This window comes from Mobula birostris, chromosome 15 (genome assembly GCF_030028105.1).
Source record: "Mobula birostris isolate sMobBir1 chromosome 15, sMobBir1.hap1, whole genome shotgun sequence".
Classification (NCBI taxonomy): domain Eukaryota; kingdom Metazoa; phylum Chordata; class Chondrichthyes; order Myliobatiformes; family Myliobatidae; genus Mobula; species Mobula birostris.
The window spans coordinates 85950497-85970298 of NC_092384.1; the positions used below are offsets into that span (position 1 = coordinate 85950497).

General features: G+C 43.4%; 1 protein-coding gene across 1 annotated transcript in view; it reads left to right on the forward strand.

The window, feature by feature from the left end:
• rad1 (RAD1 homolog (S. pombe)) overlaps nt 1–19592 on the forward strand; it is a 31690-nt gene extending 12098 nt beyond the window's left edge. The window contains exons 2-5 of the mRNA XM_072280072.1: nt 198–306; nt 15512–15770; nt 19185–19283; nt 19376–19592. Coding sequence (XP_072136173.1) covers nt 198–306; nt 15512–15770; nt 19185–19283; nt 19376–19559 — 651 coding nt within the window. The 3' untranslated portion in view covers nt 19560–19592. The remainder of the gene's footprint in view (nt 1–197; nt 307–15511; nt 15771–19184; nt 19284–19375) is intronic.
• Nucleotides 19593–19802: the final 210 nt, after the last annotated feature.

Here is a 19802-nt window from a genome sequence, read left to right on the forward strand (position 1 = left end):
TTAGAGAAATCTTTCAGAGAATATAGGGAATTGTGGGAGATGCATGGATAAAAGAGTCCTGGGGATGGTGTGAGGAGGTGAGGTCACAGGAGGTAACTCACTACTCATCCATTCTTATTGCATCCCCTTCCCTCTTCCTACTCCAAGGAGATGCAATAATATTGCATTCTGATGTATATCTTGTATCTTTTTTTCAGGCCAGTGTCTTTCAGGAGTTTCGAATTGAAGAGGATTCTGTGATATTCCTCATAAATCTCACCGTTCTTTTAGATTGTCTTACAATATTCAGTGCAAGTTCCCTGCCAGGTAAATACTTTTTGACTCCTGCACATTTTCAACATGCAAATAAGGCTTTCAGCTCTTAGATTCTGACGTGCCATTTAATTGGATCATAGCTGAATTGGAAATCTCTTTCCATTTCCAGGCTTGGTTTTGTTCCCTTTATTAAAAAAGATATAAATCTAAAAAATGGGCTGAAAATGGCACTTGGCATTTTTTGCGGGCAAGTGTGAGGTGTTGCAGTTTGAGAGGACAAACCAGAGTAGAACTTGCATGATGAGCGGTAGGGATTGATGAGTGTGATAGAACGGAGGGATCTGGGAATACAGATCCATAATTCCTTGAAAGTGGTGTCACAGGGTTGTAAAGAAAGCTTTTGGCAGTGATAGATAGGAGCTTCAGGGAGGTAGCCACCCCAAAACTGCAGGAGACAAATGGGTGACTGTTAGGAGAGGGAAGGGAGAACGTCAGATAGTGGAGAGCATCCATGTGGTCGTCCCCCTCTGAAATAAGTACTCCATCTTGAGTATTGTTGGGGAGGACGACCTGGCTGGGAGAAGCAACAGCAGCTGAGCCTCTGGCATTAAAGCTGGCCCTGTGGCTCAGAAATATAGGGCACTGAAGAGAATAACAGCAGTAATAGGGGATTCTGCAATTAGGGGGACAGATAGGCCATCTGTGGACACAAAAAAGAAACACAGATGGTAGTTTGCCTCCCAGGTTCCTGGGTCTATTATGTTTCTGAACTCGTCCACAATATTCTGAAAAGAGAGGGTGAGCAGCCGGAAGTTGTGGTATGTATTACTTTATACTTTGTTTGCCAAACAGTTGATACTAGAACGTACAATCATCACAGCGATATTTGATTCTGCGCTTCCCACTCCCTGGAGTACAAATCGATAGTAAATATTAAAAATTTAAATTACAAATCATAAATAGAAAATAGAAAATGGAAAGTAAGGTAGTGCAAAAAAACCGAGAGGCAGGTCTGGATATTTGGAGGGTACGGCCCAGATCTGGGTCAGGATCCGTTCAGCAATCTTATCACAGATGGAAATAATCTGTTCCCAAATCTGGCCGTACGAGTCTTCAAGCTCCTGAGCCTTCTCCTGGAGGGAAGAAGAATGAAAAGTGTGTTGGCTGGGTGGGTCATGTCCTTGATTATCCTGACAGCACTGCTCCGACAGCGTGCGGTGTAAAGTGAGTCCAAGGACAGAAGATTGGTTTGTGTGATGTGCTGCACCGTGTTCACGATCTTCTGCAGCTTCTTCAGGTTTTGGACTGGACAACTTCCATATCAGGTTGTGATGCACCCTAGAAGAATGCTTTCTACGGTGCATCTATAAAAATTAGTGAGGGTTTTAGGGGACAGGCCAAATTTCTTTAGTTTTCTCAGGAAGTAAAGGTGCTAGTGGACCTTCTTGGCAGTGGACTCTGCTTGGTTGGACCAAGTCAGGTCATTTGTGATATTGACCCCGAGGAACTTAAAGCTTTTGACCTGTTCCACTTGAGCACCACCGATGTAAATTGGGTCATGTGGTCCGCTACTCCTTCTGAAGTCAACAACTAATTCCTTCGTCTTGCTGACGTTGAGGGATAGGTTATTGTCTTCGCACCATGCCACCAGGTTCTTAATTTCCTGTCTGTACTCAAACTCATCATTACCCGAGATACGGCCTACAACTGTTGTGTCATCAGCAAACTTATATATTGAGCTCGATGGAAATTTGGCTACACAACCATGGGTGTACAGTGAGTACAGCAGGGGGCTGAGTACACAGCCTTGTGGGGCACCGGTGCTCAGAGTGATTGTAGAGGAGAGCTTGTCCCCTATTTTTACAGCCTGGGTCCTGTCTGTGAGGAAGTTGAAGATCCAGCTGCAGATCTGAGTGCTAAGGCCCAGGTTCTGGAGCTTAGGAATCAGTTTATTTGGCATGATGATATTAAAGGCAGAGCTGTAGTCAATGAAAAGACAAATGGGTGACTGTTAGGAGAGGGAAGAGAGAATGTCAGATAGTGGAGAGCTTCCATGTGGTCATCCCCCTCTAAAATAAGTACTCCATCTTGAGTATTGTTGGGGAGGACAACCTACCTGGGAGAAGCAACAGGGGCTGAGCCTCTGGCATTAAAGCCAACGACATAAGTAGAAAAAGTTAGGAGGTCCTGAAAACAGAATACAGGGAGTTAGGAAGAAAGCTGACAAGCAGGACTTCAAGGATAGTAATCTCAGATTTACTGCCTGTGCTACATGACAGTGAGAATAGGAATAGAATGAGGTGACAGATAAATGCATGGCTGAAGAAGTGGAGCAGGAGGCTGCGATTCAGAATTCTGGAAAATTGGGACCTCCTGGGGCAGGTGGGACCTGTACAAAAGGGACAGATTGCACTTGAATCAGAGGGGGAACCAATATCCTTGTGGGCAGGTTTACTGGAGCTTTTGGAAGTGATTTAAACTAATATGGCGGGGGGATGGGAGCCAGTTTGATAGAGCTGAGAATGAGACAGCCAGTTTACAAGTAGATGATGAGTATAACATGAGTGTAAGGGAGGATAGGCCAATGATTGGGTACAAATGCAGACAAAGCAAAGAGTTAAATTGTACCACAGAGGCAAAATTCAAAGGGATGAAGAATGCAGGACTGAAGGTGCTGTACTTAAATGCAAGGAGGATTCGGAATAAGGTTGTCAAACACCGTGGCACAATTAGAGATTGGTTGGTATGAAGATGTGAGCATCACTGAGTCGTGGCTAACAGAAGGTCATAGTTGGGAGCTTAACATCAAAGAATATACTTTGAATGGACAGGCAGCTAGGCCTAGGTGGTGGTGTGGCTCTGTTGGTAAGAGATAGAATTACATCTTTAGAAAGAGGTTACATAGAGTGAATGTGGAGAGGATATTTCCTATGGTGGGAGTATCCAGAACTAGACCACAGCATCAAAATTGAGGAGTGACCTTAGAACAGAGGTGAGGAGGAATTGTTTTAGTCAGAGAGAGTGAATCTGCGGAATGTTTTGCCACATACTGCAGTGTAGGACATGTCCATTGGTGGATTAAGGGGAGGTTGATAGTTTCCTGATCAGGTAGGGTATCAAAGGATATGGCAAGAAGGCAGGTATATGGGGTTGAGTGGGATCCAGGATCAGCCATGATGGAATGGCGGAGCAGACTCGATGGGCTGAATGGCCTAATTCTACTCCTATGACTTTTGGTCTACCTATGAGAAAGATGTAAAACAATGAAAGAGTTGGGGGAAATTTAAAAGGATGTTGCCAGGACTTTTATCTGAGTTCTGTGGAAAGGTTGAAAGATTAGGACTTTATTCTTTAGAGCCTAGAACTTTGGGTGAAACTACAGCTTGAGGTCATGGGTTAAGTGTGAAAAGTGAAATGTTTAAGGGAACATGAAGGGGAATCTTTTTCACTCAAAGGGTGGTTAGAGTGTGGAAAGAACTGCCAGTAGAAATGGTAGAGGTGGGTTCAATTTCAACATTGAAGAGAAACTCTGATATATACATGGGAGGGTTATATGGTGAACACTGATGCAAAATAGGGTTTTTTAAACTAATTTGGCAGTGGTATGGGAACTGGAGTGATAGGGCTGAAGATGGGGCAGTTGATATACAAGTAGATGCCATGTGTAGTGAGACTGTGAGGAAGTGCAAGCAGAAGATAGGACAAAATTTCAGTCAGTGCGATGAGTTGAAGTGTAACAGCAGCAAAAGTTGAAAAAGAAGAATAAAACAGGGCTGAAGTTATTATATTTGAATGCATGCATTAAATGTGCACTTCTCTTCTTCCCAGGCACCTTAGGAAACGGCTTGTTAGCTCTTGCTGGCAGTCTTCCAACTCAGCATCAAGACCCACCCCCCCCTCCCCCCATTCCCTGTTCTCCGGCCTCATATGTCTAGGGTATACAGACTCTGGAACCGCCAAATCGGTGAGATTGGGATGTCCCTCCCACACAAGCCTAGTTTGTGGGAATTTTGTGTGATTTGTGGCCCTATTACAACTCATTGGCAAGAAATAACAGACTGCACACTGCATTTAGAACATAGAAAACCTACAGCACAATACAGGCCCTTCGGCCCACGATGCTGTGCTGAACATGTACTTCCTTTAGAAATTACCTCGGGTTACCCATAGTCCTTTATTTTTCTAAGCTCCATGTACCTATCCAGGAGCCTCTTGAAAGATCCTATTGTATCCACCTCCATCACAGTTGCCGGCAGCCAATTCCACACACTCACCACTCTCTGTGTAAAAACAACAACAACTTACCCCTGACTTCCCCTCTGTACCTACTCCAAGCACCTTAAAACTGTGCCCTCTTGTGTTAGCCATTTCAGCCCTGGGAAAAAGCCTCTGACACACAATCAATGTCTCTCATCATCTTATGCATCTCTATCAGTTCACCTCGCATCCTCTATCGCACCAAGGAGAAAAGACCAAGTTTACTCAACCTATTCTTGTAAGACATGCTCCCCAATCCAGGCAACGTCCTTGTAAATCTCCTCTGCACCCTTTCTATAGTTTCCACATCCTCCTTGTAGTGAGGTGACCAGAACTGAGTACAGTACTCCAGGTGGGGTCTGACCAGGGTTTTATACAGCACTTGAACTCAGTCCCACAATTGATGAAGGCCAATGCATCGTATGCCTTCTTAACCACGGTCTACCTGCGCAGCAGTTTTGAGTGTCCTATAGACACGGACCCCAAGATCTCTCTGATCCTCCACACTGCCAAGAGTCTTACCATTAATATTATATTCTACCATCATATTTGACGTACCAAAATGGACCACCTCACACCTATCTGGGTTGAACTCCATCTGCCACTTCTCAGCCCAGTTCTGCGTCCTATGGATGTCCCGTTGTAACCTCTGACAGCCCTCCACGCTACCCACAACACTTCCAACCTTTGTGTCATCAGCAAGTTTACTAACCCATCCCTCCACTTCCTCATCCAGGTTATTTATAAAAATCATGAAGAGAAGAGGTCCAAGAACAGATCTCTGAGGCACACCACTGGTCACTAACCTCCATGCAGAATATGAACTGTCTACAACCACTCTTTGCCTTCTGTGGGCAAGCCAATTCTGGATTCAAAATGAAAGGTCTCCTTGGATCTCATGCCTCCTTACTTTCTCAATAAGCCTTGCATGGGGTACCTTATCAAATGCCTTGCTGAAATCCATATACACTACATCTACTGCTCTACCTTCGTCAATGTGTTTAGTCACATCCTTATAAAAATTCAATCAGGCTCGCAAGGCAAGCAGTCAAATGTGCACAGGTTGGTGCTTAAATCTTCCAAAATTCTTATTCACCTACTCCTGTAGTTTGTTTCATCGAATCATGGTCCCCACTGGATTGAATCCTACGACCGGTTCTCTCCAGCGTCTTTTCTCTTCATCTCCCGCTGAAAAAAGAAAAGGGCTCACACCGGTGTCAGGCACAAAAAAAAGGTCTGCACCCCAGCCTTCTCTCCTGATTGGATAGCCCACATTCCTAAGCACCCATTATCTCTAACAATAACAATAATCCTAACACTACTTCTACAGAAAGACCAATGCATGAAATACCCTACAGCATTAGCGGTGAAACCTTTACCAGGTGTTACACTCTTTTCCTCCCCCCCCAAACCAATAATAGTCATGTCCTCATGACTTTGAAATAATTTGTCACCCCTTCATGAATAACACAAAGTTTCAAAGGAATTTTGTGATATCAGGACCTCCAATCCATGCGTAAATGGCATTGACACTTCCTTACCTGCCCCAGATACCAGGCCCTCGACCCCGTGTTACAAAGTGGATAGGCACAGCAACATAGGCCAGCCTATGTGGGGTTTTCCACACTCTTTGAGACCTCCTTACCCCATCATCTACTACTTCAGTTTCTGGCACTGCCTGATCTTTCCTGTCTACATGGAGAGACCTTACCCTGTCCATTACTCATGCCTTCTGACAACTCAGGTCCCCTTGTCACTTGGCTGAGCTTGGCTTTATGCCCAGTTACCTTAGAGCCCAGTCTCTTGTCATTGTCCAACCGCGAACCTACCTACAAAGTGCGAGTTCCCCCCATTTCAGACGCATCAGCATGAGGAAAGTTGATAATCTCTTCATCAATTAATGGAGAGTTTGCAAAAGGTAGCATATACCACACCCCTGTTTCCTCATCATGTGAGTCTGTGCCACATTCAGTGGTTAGGTCCTGTCCAGACCTTTCCGCTTCAGAGTCCTCTTACTAGGTGTAGGGCCCATGTCAGGCTCTGGGTCAACACGTACCTCATGTCCCAGAAGTAGAAGGTAGTTCTGATGGAGAATCTTGACAGGTCCATTCTTATCTTGTGGTTTCACCTGGAAAACTGGTACGTTTGGCATCTGACTCTCCACTACATAAGGTCTAGCTGCCCAATAGTCAGTCAACTTACCCTTCCCAGGTAGCCCCAACTTCTTTATGAGAACTCTCTCCAGGTAATTGGGAGAACCTAATCTTTTGATCATATCTCCTCGTATTTCCTTGATTTTGCTTGGTAGCAGAGACTTCAGCTAGTTCATAAGCCCTTTGCAGTTCCCTCCTCTTATCAGACACATACTTCAGATAAATCTTATGTGGAAAATCTTCCCCATCAGTCCCAAAACAGAAATCAACAGACAAATTGGCTTTGTGCCCAAACATCAGATAATATGATGAGTATCTGGTAGCCTCATTCTGTGTACAGTTGTAGCAGTGGACCTGATACCCAATAAGTTGTGTTCACTTGTTCTTCTTACTGATCTCTAAAGTTCCAAGCATGTCTAACAGTGTCTGGTTGCTCCTCTCAGGTTGGGGATCACTCTGGGGGTGATAAGGCATAGTCTTCGACTTCTCAACTCCAAGCATGCTCAGTAACTCATGTATGAGCCTACTCTCAAAATCCCTGATTGCTATGTATCCATCTGGGGCGGCCATAATGAATGAAATTCTTTTCCCATAATTCTTTGGCCAAGGTGGATCCTTTGTAGGGAGGCTTGCGCATATCTGGTGAGTGATCAATAATAATCAAGACATTCGCCGTGTTGCTGGGATCAGGCTGTATGAATAGGAAATCCATACACACCAGATTAAGTGGCCCTGCACTCTGCAAATTGGATAATGGAGTGGCCCTCATAGGCAACATCTTCCTCCGTATATGTAGAAAGCACGGCACAATACTCTTCAACCATGACTATGACTAAGTTGTAAAATGGATTCAGCAGTGGCTGGATGGGAGACGCCAGAGAGTAGTGGTGGATAACTGTGTGTCAGATTGGAGGCTGGTGTCTCGTGGTGTGCCTCAGGGATCTGTACTGGGTCCAATGTTGTTTGTCATATATGTTAATGATCTGGATGATGGGGTGGTAAATTGGATTAGTATGTATGCAGATGATGCTAAGATAGGTGGAGTTGTGGATAACGAAGTAGGTTTTCAAAGGTTGCAGAGAGATTTAGGACAGTTAGAAGAGTGGGCTGAAAGATGGCAGATGGAGTTTAATGCTGATTAAGGTGAGGTGCTACATTTTGGTAGGACGAACCAAAATAGGACATACATGGTAAATGGTAGGGCATTGAAGAATGCAGTAGAACAGAGGGATCTAGGAATAATGGTGCATAGTTCCCTGAAGGTGGAGTCTCATGTGAATAGGGTGGTGAAGAAAGCTTTTGGTATGCTGGCCTTTGTAAATCAGAGCATTGAGTATAGGCGTTGGGATGTAATGCTGAAGTTGTACAAGGTATTGGTAAAGCCAAATTTGGAGTATTGTGTACAGTTCTGGTCACTGAGTTATAGGAAAGATGTTAACAAAATTGGGAGAGTACAGAGAAGATTTACTAGAATGTTTCCTGGGTTTCATCTCCTAAGATGAGGGAAGAGAAGATGGCGACATGACGCAGCACGCGTGGCTTCTCCGGTGAAACGATATCGTATTTATTAACTAGGACGCCGTGCACAATCCTGATTTGATGGAGACGGACGTGAGAAGCACGGAGGAGCATCTGGAGAAACTTCTGAAATGCTCGGTTCGCTGCCGCTGCTACTGTGCGATCGAGAATCTCCGGAGGGAAGGCCCCAAATCCTCGGCTTTGCCTGCTGCTGGCGGCCGGGGCTGGGGTCGAAGCGCACGGCAGAGATGGTGCCCGGTGTCGGAGGCTCAAAGTTTTCGGAGGGACTCGGAGTCGGACTGTGGTTGGGTGCTTCCAGGATGCTGCATCGGCAAGTTTGCGGCGCTGGAAGCTCATGGCAGGGAGAGTTTTCTTCTTTCTGCCGTCTCTGTGAGATGTTGGAACTTTCGAGAGACTGAGACTTTTTTTATCGTTCCCATGGTCTGTTCTTCTATCAAATTATGGTATTGCTTGCACTGTTGTAACTATATGTTATAATTATGTAGTTTTTGTGAGTTTTTCAGTCTTGGCCTGTCTTGTGTTTCTGTGATATCACACTGGAGAAACATTGTATCATTTCTTAATGCATGCATTACTGAATGACAATAAAAGAGGACTGCGTGTCCTCATAATCTAATCTAATCTAATTTACAGAGAAAGGTTGAACAAGTTGGGTCTTTATTCTTTGGAGTGTAGAAGGTTGAGGGGGGACTTGATAGAGGTATTTAAAATTATGAGGGGATAGATGGAGTTGATGTGGGTAAGCTTTTTCCATTGAGAGTGGGGGAGATTCAAACAAGAGGACATGAGTTGAGAGTTAAAGGGCAAAAGTTTAGGGGTAACATGAGGGGGAACTTCTTTACTCGGAGAGTGGTAGCTGTGTGGAACGAGCTTCCAGCAGAAGTGGTTGAGGCAGGTTCGATGTTGTCATTTAAAGTTAAATTGGATAGCTATATGGACAGAAAAGGAATGGAGGGTTATGGGCTGAGTGCAGGTCGGTGGGACTAGGTGAGAGTAAGAGTTCGGCACGGACTAGAAGGGGCGAGATGGCCTGTTTCCATGCTGTAATTGTTATGTGATTATATGGTTTATAAAAGGCCCCTTTTATTCCCACTGGCTGCCTCCTGCCTGTCAGCCATTATGCTATCCTTGCAGCATCTTTCCTGTAACGCCACAGGATTTTATCTCGTTAAGCAGCCTCATGTCTGGCACCTTATCCTTCTGAAAATCAAAGTAAATAACATCTTCTGCCTCTTCTTTATCCACCCTGCTTGTTACTTCCTTGAAGAACTCGTTAGGCAAGATTTCCTTTTACAGAAACCATGCTGACATTGACTTATTTTATTGTTAGTTTCCAAGTACCCTGCAACCTCATCCTTAATAATAGACTCCAACACTTCTGAACCACTGAGGTTAGGCTAAATGGCCTATAATTTCCTTTATTTTGCCTTCCTCCCTTCTTAAAGAATGGAGTGACACTTGCAATCCACCAGTCATCTGGGACCATGTCAGAGTCAAGTGAATCTTAAAACACTATGACCAATACATTTGTTATCTCTACAGCAACCTCTCTCAGGGCTCCAGGAATGTAGTTCATCTGGTCCAGGTGATCTATCCACCTTAAGACTTTTGAATTTGCCTAGCACTGTTTCCTTTGTATTAGCGTTAGGATTAAGTTGAAGACAAATGCAAAATACTCATTAAGTTCATCTGTCATTTCTTTGTTCCCCATTATTACCCCATCAGCATCATTTTCCAGTGGCCTAATATTAACTCTCACCTTTAGATATTTGGAAAAATCTTATGGTATCCTGCTTTATGTTATTGGATAGTTTGCCCTCATAGTTCATCTTTTCCCTACTTAAAGCTGTTTTTTTAGTTGTCTTTCGTTGGTGTTACGTACCCCGTAACTGGGTTGTCAAATCAGCAGAAGTGGGTCGCTCAGTTGGAGTCTGGATTACTAGAACTAAGGAAGTTTTATTAAAGAAACAAGCAACATAGTAATCGAAAGGATAATAAATGCAACAGTTCAGCAATGATAAACACACATGTGCACAGAATTAGGATAACAGGATCAATCAAGCTCTATCGTTGTCTAGGGGTAAATGACCAATTTCAAAGTGACACAAAAGTCCAGTTCGATTTAGTTCAGTTCGCAGTAATCGTTGCCATGGCGATGGACAACGTGGGGGGAGGGAGAGAGAGAACGACTAATCATTCAGAAACGGCTTCCACTCACAGACCGGCGATATTGCTCACAAGCAGCTTTCGGGCGGGTCCTTTGTGATGTCACCTGAGGTCACCGACTGTGACCCCTCCTCCAGATGCGGTCGATCCTCTGCAGTGAACCCGGCACCCAAGCGAGGGTGGACACACACCGGGTTCCCGCTGATCGTACCTTTCCACCCTGTGCGTTTAAGGTCCGGTACTTCCCACCGACTCGTGAGAAGCGCACCGCTTCCAGGGTCTCGTTACCTCGGGTGTCGTTTGTGTCCTGCCTTAGCGGACCTGTCCCTTTTTATCCCCCTGCTGGGGTATCGCCTGTCCATCACTTCAAACAGTTCAGGGTTCAAAGGGGGAGCCGCTCTAGACAGCTCTCTCTCCCGTCCCTTCATTACACATCTCCAGATGCTGCTTCATTGTTCCTTATCTGTCCTTCCTGAGGACAGGTGACAGACCAACTGCTGATGCCACTGATGCTAGCCCAGGCCAGCAAACATCTTAATTTATGTGTATTCTCGTCACATTGGATTTTAAAAGCTTCCCAAGCATCATCAGGGAGGATTGGAGGGTTGCGGATGTTGTTCCCTCATTCACGAAAAGGAGTAGAGATAGCCCAGGAAATTATAGGCCATGATCAACTTGATCATAGACAAGGATAGATCTGGTCCTAGGGTTGAGGTTCTGAACTGGAAGAAGGCCAAATTTGAAGAAATGAGAAAGGATCTAAAAAGCGTGGATTGGGACAGGTTGTTCTCTGGCAAAGATGTGATCGGTAGGTGAGAAGCCTTCAAAGGAGAAATTTTGAGAGTGCAGAGTTTGTATGTTCCTGTCAGGATTAAAGGCAAAGTGAATAGGAATAAGGAACCTTGGTTCTCAAGGGATATTGCAACTCTGCTAAAGAAGAAGGGGGAGTTGTATGACATGTATAGGAAACAGGGAGTAAATCAGGTGCTTGAGGAGTATAAGAAGTGCAAGAAAATACTTAAGAAAGAAATCAGGAGGGCTAAAAGAAGACATGAGGTTGCCTTGGCAGTCAAAGTGAAGGATAATCCAAAGAGCTTTTACAGGTATATTAAGAGCAAAAGGATTGTAAGGGATAAAATTGGTCCTCTTGAAGATCAGAGTGGTCGGCTGTGTGCGGAACCAAAGGAAGTGGGGGAGATCTTAAATGGGTTTTCTGCGTCTGTATTTACTAAGGAAACTGGCATGAAGTCTATGGAGTTAAGGGAAACAAGTAGTGAGATCATGGAAACTGTATAGATTGAAAAGGAGGAGGTGCTTGCTGTCTTGAGGAAAATTGAAGTGGATAAATCCCCGGGACCTGACAGGGTGTTCCCTTGGACCTGAAGGAGACCAGTGTTGAAATTGCGGGGGCTCTGGCAGAAATATTTAAAATGTCACTGTCTACGGGTGAAGTGCCGGAGGATTGGAGAGTGGCTCATGTTGTTCCGTTGTTTAAAAAAGGATCGAAAAGTAATCCGGGAAATTATAGGCCGGTAAGTTTAACGTCGATAGTAGGTAAGTTATTGGAGGGAGTACTAAGAGACAGAATCTACAAGCATTTGGATAGACAGAGACTTATTAGGGAGAGTCAACATGGCTTTGTGCGTGGTAGGTCATGTTTGAGGTTACCAGGAAAGTGGATGAAGGGAAGGCAGTGGATATTGTCTACATGGACTTCAGTAAGGCCTTTGACAAGGTCCCGCATGGGAGGTTAGTTAGGAAAATTCAGTCGCTAGGTATACATGGAGAGGTGGTAAATTGGATTAGACATTAGCTCAATGGTAGAAGCCAAAGAGTGGTAGTAGAGAATTGCTTCTCCGGGTGGAGGTCTGTGACTAGTGGTGTGCCACAGGGATCAGTGCTGGGTCCATTGTTATTTGTCATCTATATCAATGATCTGGATGATAATGTGGTAAATTGGATCAGCAAATTTGCTGATGATACAAAGATGGGAAGTGTAGTAGACAATGAGGAAGGTTTTCAGAGCCTGCAGAGGGACTTGGACCAGCTGGAAAAATGGGCTGAAAAATGGCAGATGGAGTTTAATACAGACAAGTGTGAGGTATTGCACGTTTGAAGGACAAACCAAGGTAGAACATACAGGGTTAATGCTAAGGCATTGAGGAGTGCAGTAGAACAGAGGGATCTGGGAATACAGATACAAAATTCCCTAAAAGTGTCGTCACAGGTAGACAGGGTCGTAAAGAGAGCTTTTGGTACACTGGCCTTTATTAATCAAAGTATTGAGTATAAGAGCTGGAATGTTATGATGAGGTTGTATAAGGCATTGGTGAGGCCGAAACTGGAGTATTGTGTTCAGTTTTGGTCACCAAATTACAGGAAGGATATAAATAAGGTTGAAAGAGTGCAGAGAAGGTTTACAAGGATGTTGCCAGGACTTGAGAAACTCCGTTACAGAGAAAGGTTGAATAGGTTAGGACTTTATTCCCTGGAGCGTAGAAGAATGAGGGGAGATTTGATAGAGGTTTATAAAATTATGATGGGTATAGATAGAGTGAATGCAAGCAGGCTTTTTCCACTGAGGCAAGGGGAGAAAAAAACCAGAGGACATGGGTTAAGGGTGAGGGGGGAAGAGTTTAAAGGGAACATTGGGGGGGGGCTTCTTCACACAGAGAGTGGTGGGAGTATGGAATGAGCTGCCAGATGAGGTGGTAAATGCGGGTTCTTTTTTAACATTTAAGAATAAATTGGACAGATACATGGGTAGGAGGTGTATGGAGGGGTATGGTCCGTGTGCAGGTCAGTTGGACTAGGCAGAAAATGGTTCGGCACAGCCAAGAAGGGCCAAAAGGCCTGTTTCTGTGCTGTAGTTTTTCTGTGGTTTCTAGTGAGTCTTCCTTCAGTGGTTGGTAAGTTGATGGAGAAGATCCTGAGAGGCATAATATGATTAGGAATAGTCAGCATGGCTTTGTGAAACGCAGGTCGTGCCTTATGAGCCTGATTGAATTTTTTTGAGGATGTGACTAAACACATTGATGAAGGTACAGCAGTAGATGCAGTGTATATGGATTTCAGCAAGGCATTTGACTAGGTACCCCATGCAAGGCTTATTGAGAAAGTAAGGAGGCATGGGATCCAAGGGGATCTTGCTTTGTGGATCCAGAATTGGCTTGCCCACAGAAGGCAAAGTGTGGTTGTAGACAAGTCATATTCTGCATGGAGGTCGGTGACCAGTGGTGTGCCTCAGCGATCTGTTCTGCGACCCCTACTCTGTGATTTTTATAAATGACCTGGATGAGGAAGTGGAGGGATGGGTTAGTAAATTTGCTGATGATACAAAGGTTGGAGGTGTTGTGGATAGTGTGGAGGGCTGTCAGAGGTTACAGTGGGACATTGATAGGATGCAAAACTGGGCTGAGAAGTGACAGATGGAGTTCAACCCAGATTAGTGTGAGGTGGTTCATTTTGGTAGGTCCAATATAATATTAATGGTAATACTCTTGGCAGTGTGGAGGATCAGTGGGCTCTTGGGGTCCGTGTCTATAGGGCACTCAAAGCTGCTGCGCAGTTTGACTCTGATTAAGAAAACATAGGAGCGAAGAGGTAATATTGCAGCTGTATAGGACCCTGGTCAGACCCTACTTGGAGTACTGTGCTCAGTTCTGGTCGCCTCACTACAGGAAGGATATGGAAACCATAGGAAGGGTGCAGGAGAGATTTACAAGGATGTTGCCTGGATTGGGGAGCACACCTTATGAAAATACGTTGAGTGAACTTGGTCTTTTCTCCTTGGAGCGACAGAGGATGAGAGGTGACCTGATAGAGGTGTATAAGATGATGAGAAGCATTGATCGTGTGGATAGTCAGAGGCTTTTTCCCAGGGCTGAAATGGCTAGCATGAGAGGGCATAGTTTTAAGGTGCTTGGAAGTAGGTACAGAGGAGATGTCAGGGGTAAGTTATTTTGCGCAAGGAGGTGAGTGCGTGGAATGGGCTGCGGACGGCGGTAGTGGAGGTGGAAACGATAGGTTCTTTTAAGAGACTCCTGGACAGGTACATGATGCGTAGAAAAATAGAGGGCTCTGTGTAACCTAAGTAATTTCTAAGGTCAGGACACGTTCGGCGCAGATTTGGGGACCGAAGGGCCTGTACTGTGCTGTAGCATTTCTTTGTTTCTATAATATAGCTATAGAACTTATTGGGATTTTCCTTAAACTTATCTGCCAGATCTATCTCATTCTTTCATCATTTTCCTGATTTCCCTCTGAAAACTATTCTTGATCTTTCTATCGTGAAAGGAATTCACTTGTCCCCAACCTCTTAAACCCAAGGTATGCTTAAAGGTTTCTGAAGAGGTATACCTGTTAGTGAAGGGGATGTCCATAGAGGTACGACACTGACCAATCCGGTTCTGGTTCCTTGACACAAAAAGCTGAACGAAGGTGTGCTTCCCACTGTTGGCATCACCATGGAGACCATGGCACTGCAACTGTCAGGTTCCTGAACCAACATGGATAGCTTCACTCACTACCATTTTGAACTGATTCTACAATCTATCGACTCACTTTCAATAGTTCTTTGCAAGTTATGTTCTCCCTATGTTTTTATTTACACAATTTGTTGTCTTTTGAACGTTGGTTGCTTGTCAGTCATGTATAATTACTTTTTTTTAATAAATTCTATTGTATTTCTTTATTTTTCATGAAGTTTTTTATTGTAAAATGAATCTTGAAATAGTATATGGTAACATGCGTATACGCACTTTGACAATAAATTTGTCTTTGGCTTCCCACATATTGTACAAGGAGATTCCATTGCCCTATCATACTGTCTACACTAAATGAAGTACTAACAATGAATAACAAAATAAAGCCATACCTGTTCCCACCACCAAAACCTCAAGTCAAAGCCTCAAAATCTCACAATGGAAGCTTACCTTCCTTTTATTGGCTAAAGTGCCTTCAATTAGCCACTTAATGGGGCTTCCCTTTTTAAAGATCTGTTTTCACTCTCAGCACCTGGACCACTTACTCAGTGTCTTCTGGCTCCTACACTGACCACTCCAGTTGACCCTACCTTTTTATTGTTGAATTGATTTGTTATCAATGTTGCAATTGACTGATTTAATTTTCCTTCTTTGTAGGAGTGACCACAGCCCTGAGAATGTGTTACCGTGGATATGGCTATCCGCTCACATTGTTCTTGGAAGAGAGTGGTGTGGTAACTGTTTGTAAGATTCAGACTCAAGAACCAGAGGAAACTCTTGATTTTGATTTTTGCAACACAAATGTCATAAATAAAATTATTTTACAATCAGAGAGCCTGCGGGAGGCATTTACAGAACTTGATATGAGCTGTGAAGTGCTGCAGATTACAATGTCACCAGAGAAACCCTATTTCAGGTACTGGGTTTTTTGTAATTAGAATAAAAGCATCTTTTTTTCTTACAATGCATCTTCAACTTTGACAATATGTGGACGAGGTGTTCACTAGAAAGTTTTCTAGATTTCTCCCACTCCATGTATTCTCCCTGTCTTGTATACATACACCTTTCTAGTCATCATTATTCTGTCAGAACTGTATTAGTGCCATTACCTCATCCTGGATGTGGGTGTGTACTGATTGATAGTCAATGATATTCATGTGCCATTTAGTCAGTCTTGTAAAGTTTTTCACTCTAGAATAAACCATAAAGACGAGGCAACTATTAAACAATATGATAAATTTCCTAGTTTGTTCCTCATCAGCAGCAATAATTAGGAGAGCTGCCATTGACAGTATCATCAAGCAATAATTATTCCTGACTGCGCAGTTGGGTTTGTTATAATCAGTCAACACCAGAACTTAATCAAATTCAAATTTAATTATCATTTGACCATACACAAATACATTTAAACATTCCTCTGGGGTCAAGGTGCCAAACAAGTTGTACACAGCAGAAAGCACATATAGCACAATAATTTCTGGAAGTGGGCTCTGTGTTATGACGTGGTGGGCATCACTGAGTTGTGGCTGAAAGAAGGCCATAGTTGGGAGCTTAACATCAAATATACTTTGTATTGAAAGGACAGGCAGGAAGGCATAGGCTCTTTAGGTAAGAGATGGAATTGCATCTTTAGAAAGAGGTGACATAGGGTCAGAAGATGTTGAATCTTTATGGGTGAAGTTAAGAAACTGCAAGGGAAAAAAAAACATGGAATTCATATATAGGCCTCCAAAATAGTAGGCAAGATGTGGGATTGAGATTGCAAAGGGAGCTGGAAAAGACATGTAAAAAGGGTAATGTCACAATTGTGATGGGGGACTTCAATATGCAAGGAGATTGGGAACATTAGGTTGGTGTTGAATCACAAGAGAGGGAATTTGTTGAATGCCTACAAGATGGCTTTTTAGAGCAGCTTGTGCTTGAGCCTACCAGGGGAAAAGCTATCTTAGATGGGGTGTTGTGTAATAACCCAGATCTTATTAGGGTGCTTAACATAAAGGAACCCTTAGGAGACAGTGATCATAATATGACAAATTCATACTGCAATTTGAGAGGATGAAGCATTAGCCACATATATCAGTACTGCAATAGAATAAAGGGAATTACAGAAGCATGCCCAGGTGGCTTGGAGGAGGATAATGGTGGGGATGATGGCAAAGCAGAGGTGGCTGAAGTTTCTGGGAATAGTTTACAAGGCGCAAGATAGATATGTCTGATGAACGAAGAAGTTCTCAAATGGCAGGGGTAGGCAACCATGATTTACAAGAGAAGTTAAGGACTGCATAAAAGCCAAAGAAAGGGTATATAAGGTAACAAAAGTGATTAGGAAGTTGGATGATTGGGAAGCTTTTAAAATCCAACAAAAGACAACTAAAAAAAGCTATACAAAGGGAAAAGATGAAACATGAGGGCAAACTATCCAATAATATAAAGCAGGATACTCAGAAGTTTTTTTCAGTTATATAGAGGGTTAAAGGGAGGTGATCTTGGACCACTGGAAAATGATGTTGGTTAGGTAATAATGGGAGATAAACTTAATGAATACTTTGCATCAGTCTTCACTGGGGAAGACCTTATGAGCCAGAGGTCTGTGAGTGCCAGGGAGCAGGAGTGAGTGCCATTGCTATTATAAAAGGAAGAGTGCTAGGCAAACGTAAAGGCCTTAAAGTGAATAAGTCACCTGGGCCAAATGGGCTACATCCCAGAGACCTGACAGAGTTTGCTGAAGAGAATACATTGGTCATGATCTTCAAGAATCACTTGATTCTGGCATGGTCCCGGAGGACTGGAAAATTACAAGTGTAAGGAAGGCAGAAGGAAGGAAATTATAGACCAGTTAGCCTAACCTCAGTGTTTGGGAAAGTGCTGGACTATATTATTAAGGATGAGGTTTCGGGGTACTTGGGAGACTACTGATAAAATAACTCTAATGTCACCATGGTTTCTGTAAAGGGAAATCTTCCCTGAGAAATCTGTTAAGAGTTTGTCAAGGAAGTAACCAGCAGGGTGTCAAAAGAGGCAGTGGATGTCATTTACCTGGGATCTTTAAAAGGCATTTTGTTAAGGGGCTACATGAGGCTGCTTAACAAGTTAACATCCTATGGCGATATTGGAAAGAAACTGGAATGGATAGAGGAATGGTTGACAGGCAGGAGGCAGCGAGTGGAAATTAAAGGGGCTCCCAGTGACTAGCAGTGTTCCTCAGGGGTCAGTATTGGGACCGCTGCTTTTCACATTGTTTGTCAATGACTTGGATAATGGAATTGATGGCTTTGAGGCAAAGTTTGTGGATGATACAAAGTTAAGTGGAGGGGTAGTTGTTGCAGAGGAAGCAATGCGATTGCAGCTGGACTTAGACAAATTGGAAGAATGTATAAAAAAAAGAGGCAAATGGAATACATTGTTGGGAAATATATGATAATGCATTTTGGTAAAAGGAGCAATAGGGCAGACTATTATCTAAATAGGAGAAGGTGCAGAAGGACTTAAGATTCCTCATGCTAGACTCCCAAAAGGTTAATTTACAAGTGGAGTCTGTGGTAGAGAAGGCAAGTGCAATGTTTGCAATTGTTTCAAGGGTAATAGAATATAAAAGCTAGGAGATAATGCTGAGGCTTTATAGGACACTAATCAGGCCGCAGTTGGAGTATTGTCGACCATTTTGGACCCCATCTTTCAGAAAGGATGTTGTCATTGGAGAGCATCCAGAGGAGGTTCACGATGATGATTCCAGGAATAAAGGGATTAACATATGAGGGGCGTTTGGCAGCTTTGGGTCTGTACTCACTATAACCTAGAAGAGTGAGGAGAGATCTCTGAAACCTACCAAATGTTGAAAGGAGTAGATAAGGTGGATGTTTCCTGTGATGGGGGTATCCAGAACCAGAGGGCACAACCTCAAAATTGAGGGGTGATCTTTTAGAACAGTGTTAAGGAAGAATTTTTTTAGCCAAAGAGTAGTGAATCTGGAATGCTCTGCCACACACTGCAGTGGAGGCCAAGTCTATGGTATTATTTAAAGCAAAGGTTGTTAGTTTCCTGATTGGTCAGGGCATCAAATTATATGGCAAGAAGGCAGATGTATGGGTTTGAGTGGAATCCAGGATTAGCTTGATGGAATGGCAGAGCAGACTTGATGAGCTGAATGGCCTAAATCTGTTCCTATGTCTTATGGTCACCACTTTACTGCATTAAACCCATTGACTCCAATTCCCTTAATAACCCTTTCTTCACTAATCTGTTTGGTCACAGTTTCATGTTAGTTTCCAATTCCTGTCCACCCTTTCTGCTCTTCTTTGTTATCTAATGGTTAGTGGCATTTCTGTTTCAGATTATCTACTTTTGGTGATGCTGGAAGCACACACTGTGATTATCCAAAAGACTCTGATATGATTGAGGCATTCCATTGTAACCAGACCCAGTGCAACAGGTAAGATGGCACATTCATTGATCTCTTAATACTGTGGTTGCCATTAAGTAAAATTGGGTGATTCAAAAGTAATCTTTTTCTCTTCTGATCAGGTACAAAATATCTCTACTAAAGCCATCTACTAAAGCATTGGCTCTCTCCTCTAAAGTTTCACTCCGCACAGATAACCGGGGATTTCTCTCGTTACAATACATGATCCGCAATGAAGATGGGCAGATCTGCTTTGTTGAGTATTATTGTTGTCCTGATGAAGAGATGGGAGACGTAGACTCATAATTAAGATTTTAATAAAACCAAGTTTTTACAGAGGTTTTTGAATTGATTCTATACAAGTTTGGGAGGAATTTGACATTAATTACATTCATATTTTGAACTACTTTCAGTCGAAGCAAGCAGCTGAGAAGAAGGGAGTGAAGAAATCGGGTACAAAAAGTCTTTTATTTTTAAACACTGCTTGGGGAGAAGGGTCTGCACTGCGCAGGCGCGTGACATAGCGCGCCAAGGTTTAAAGACAGACCA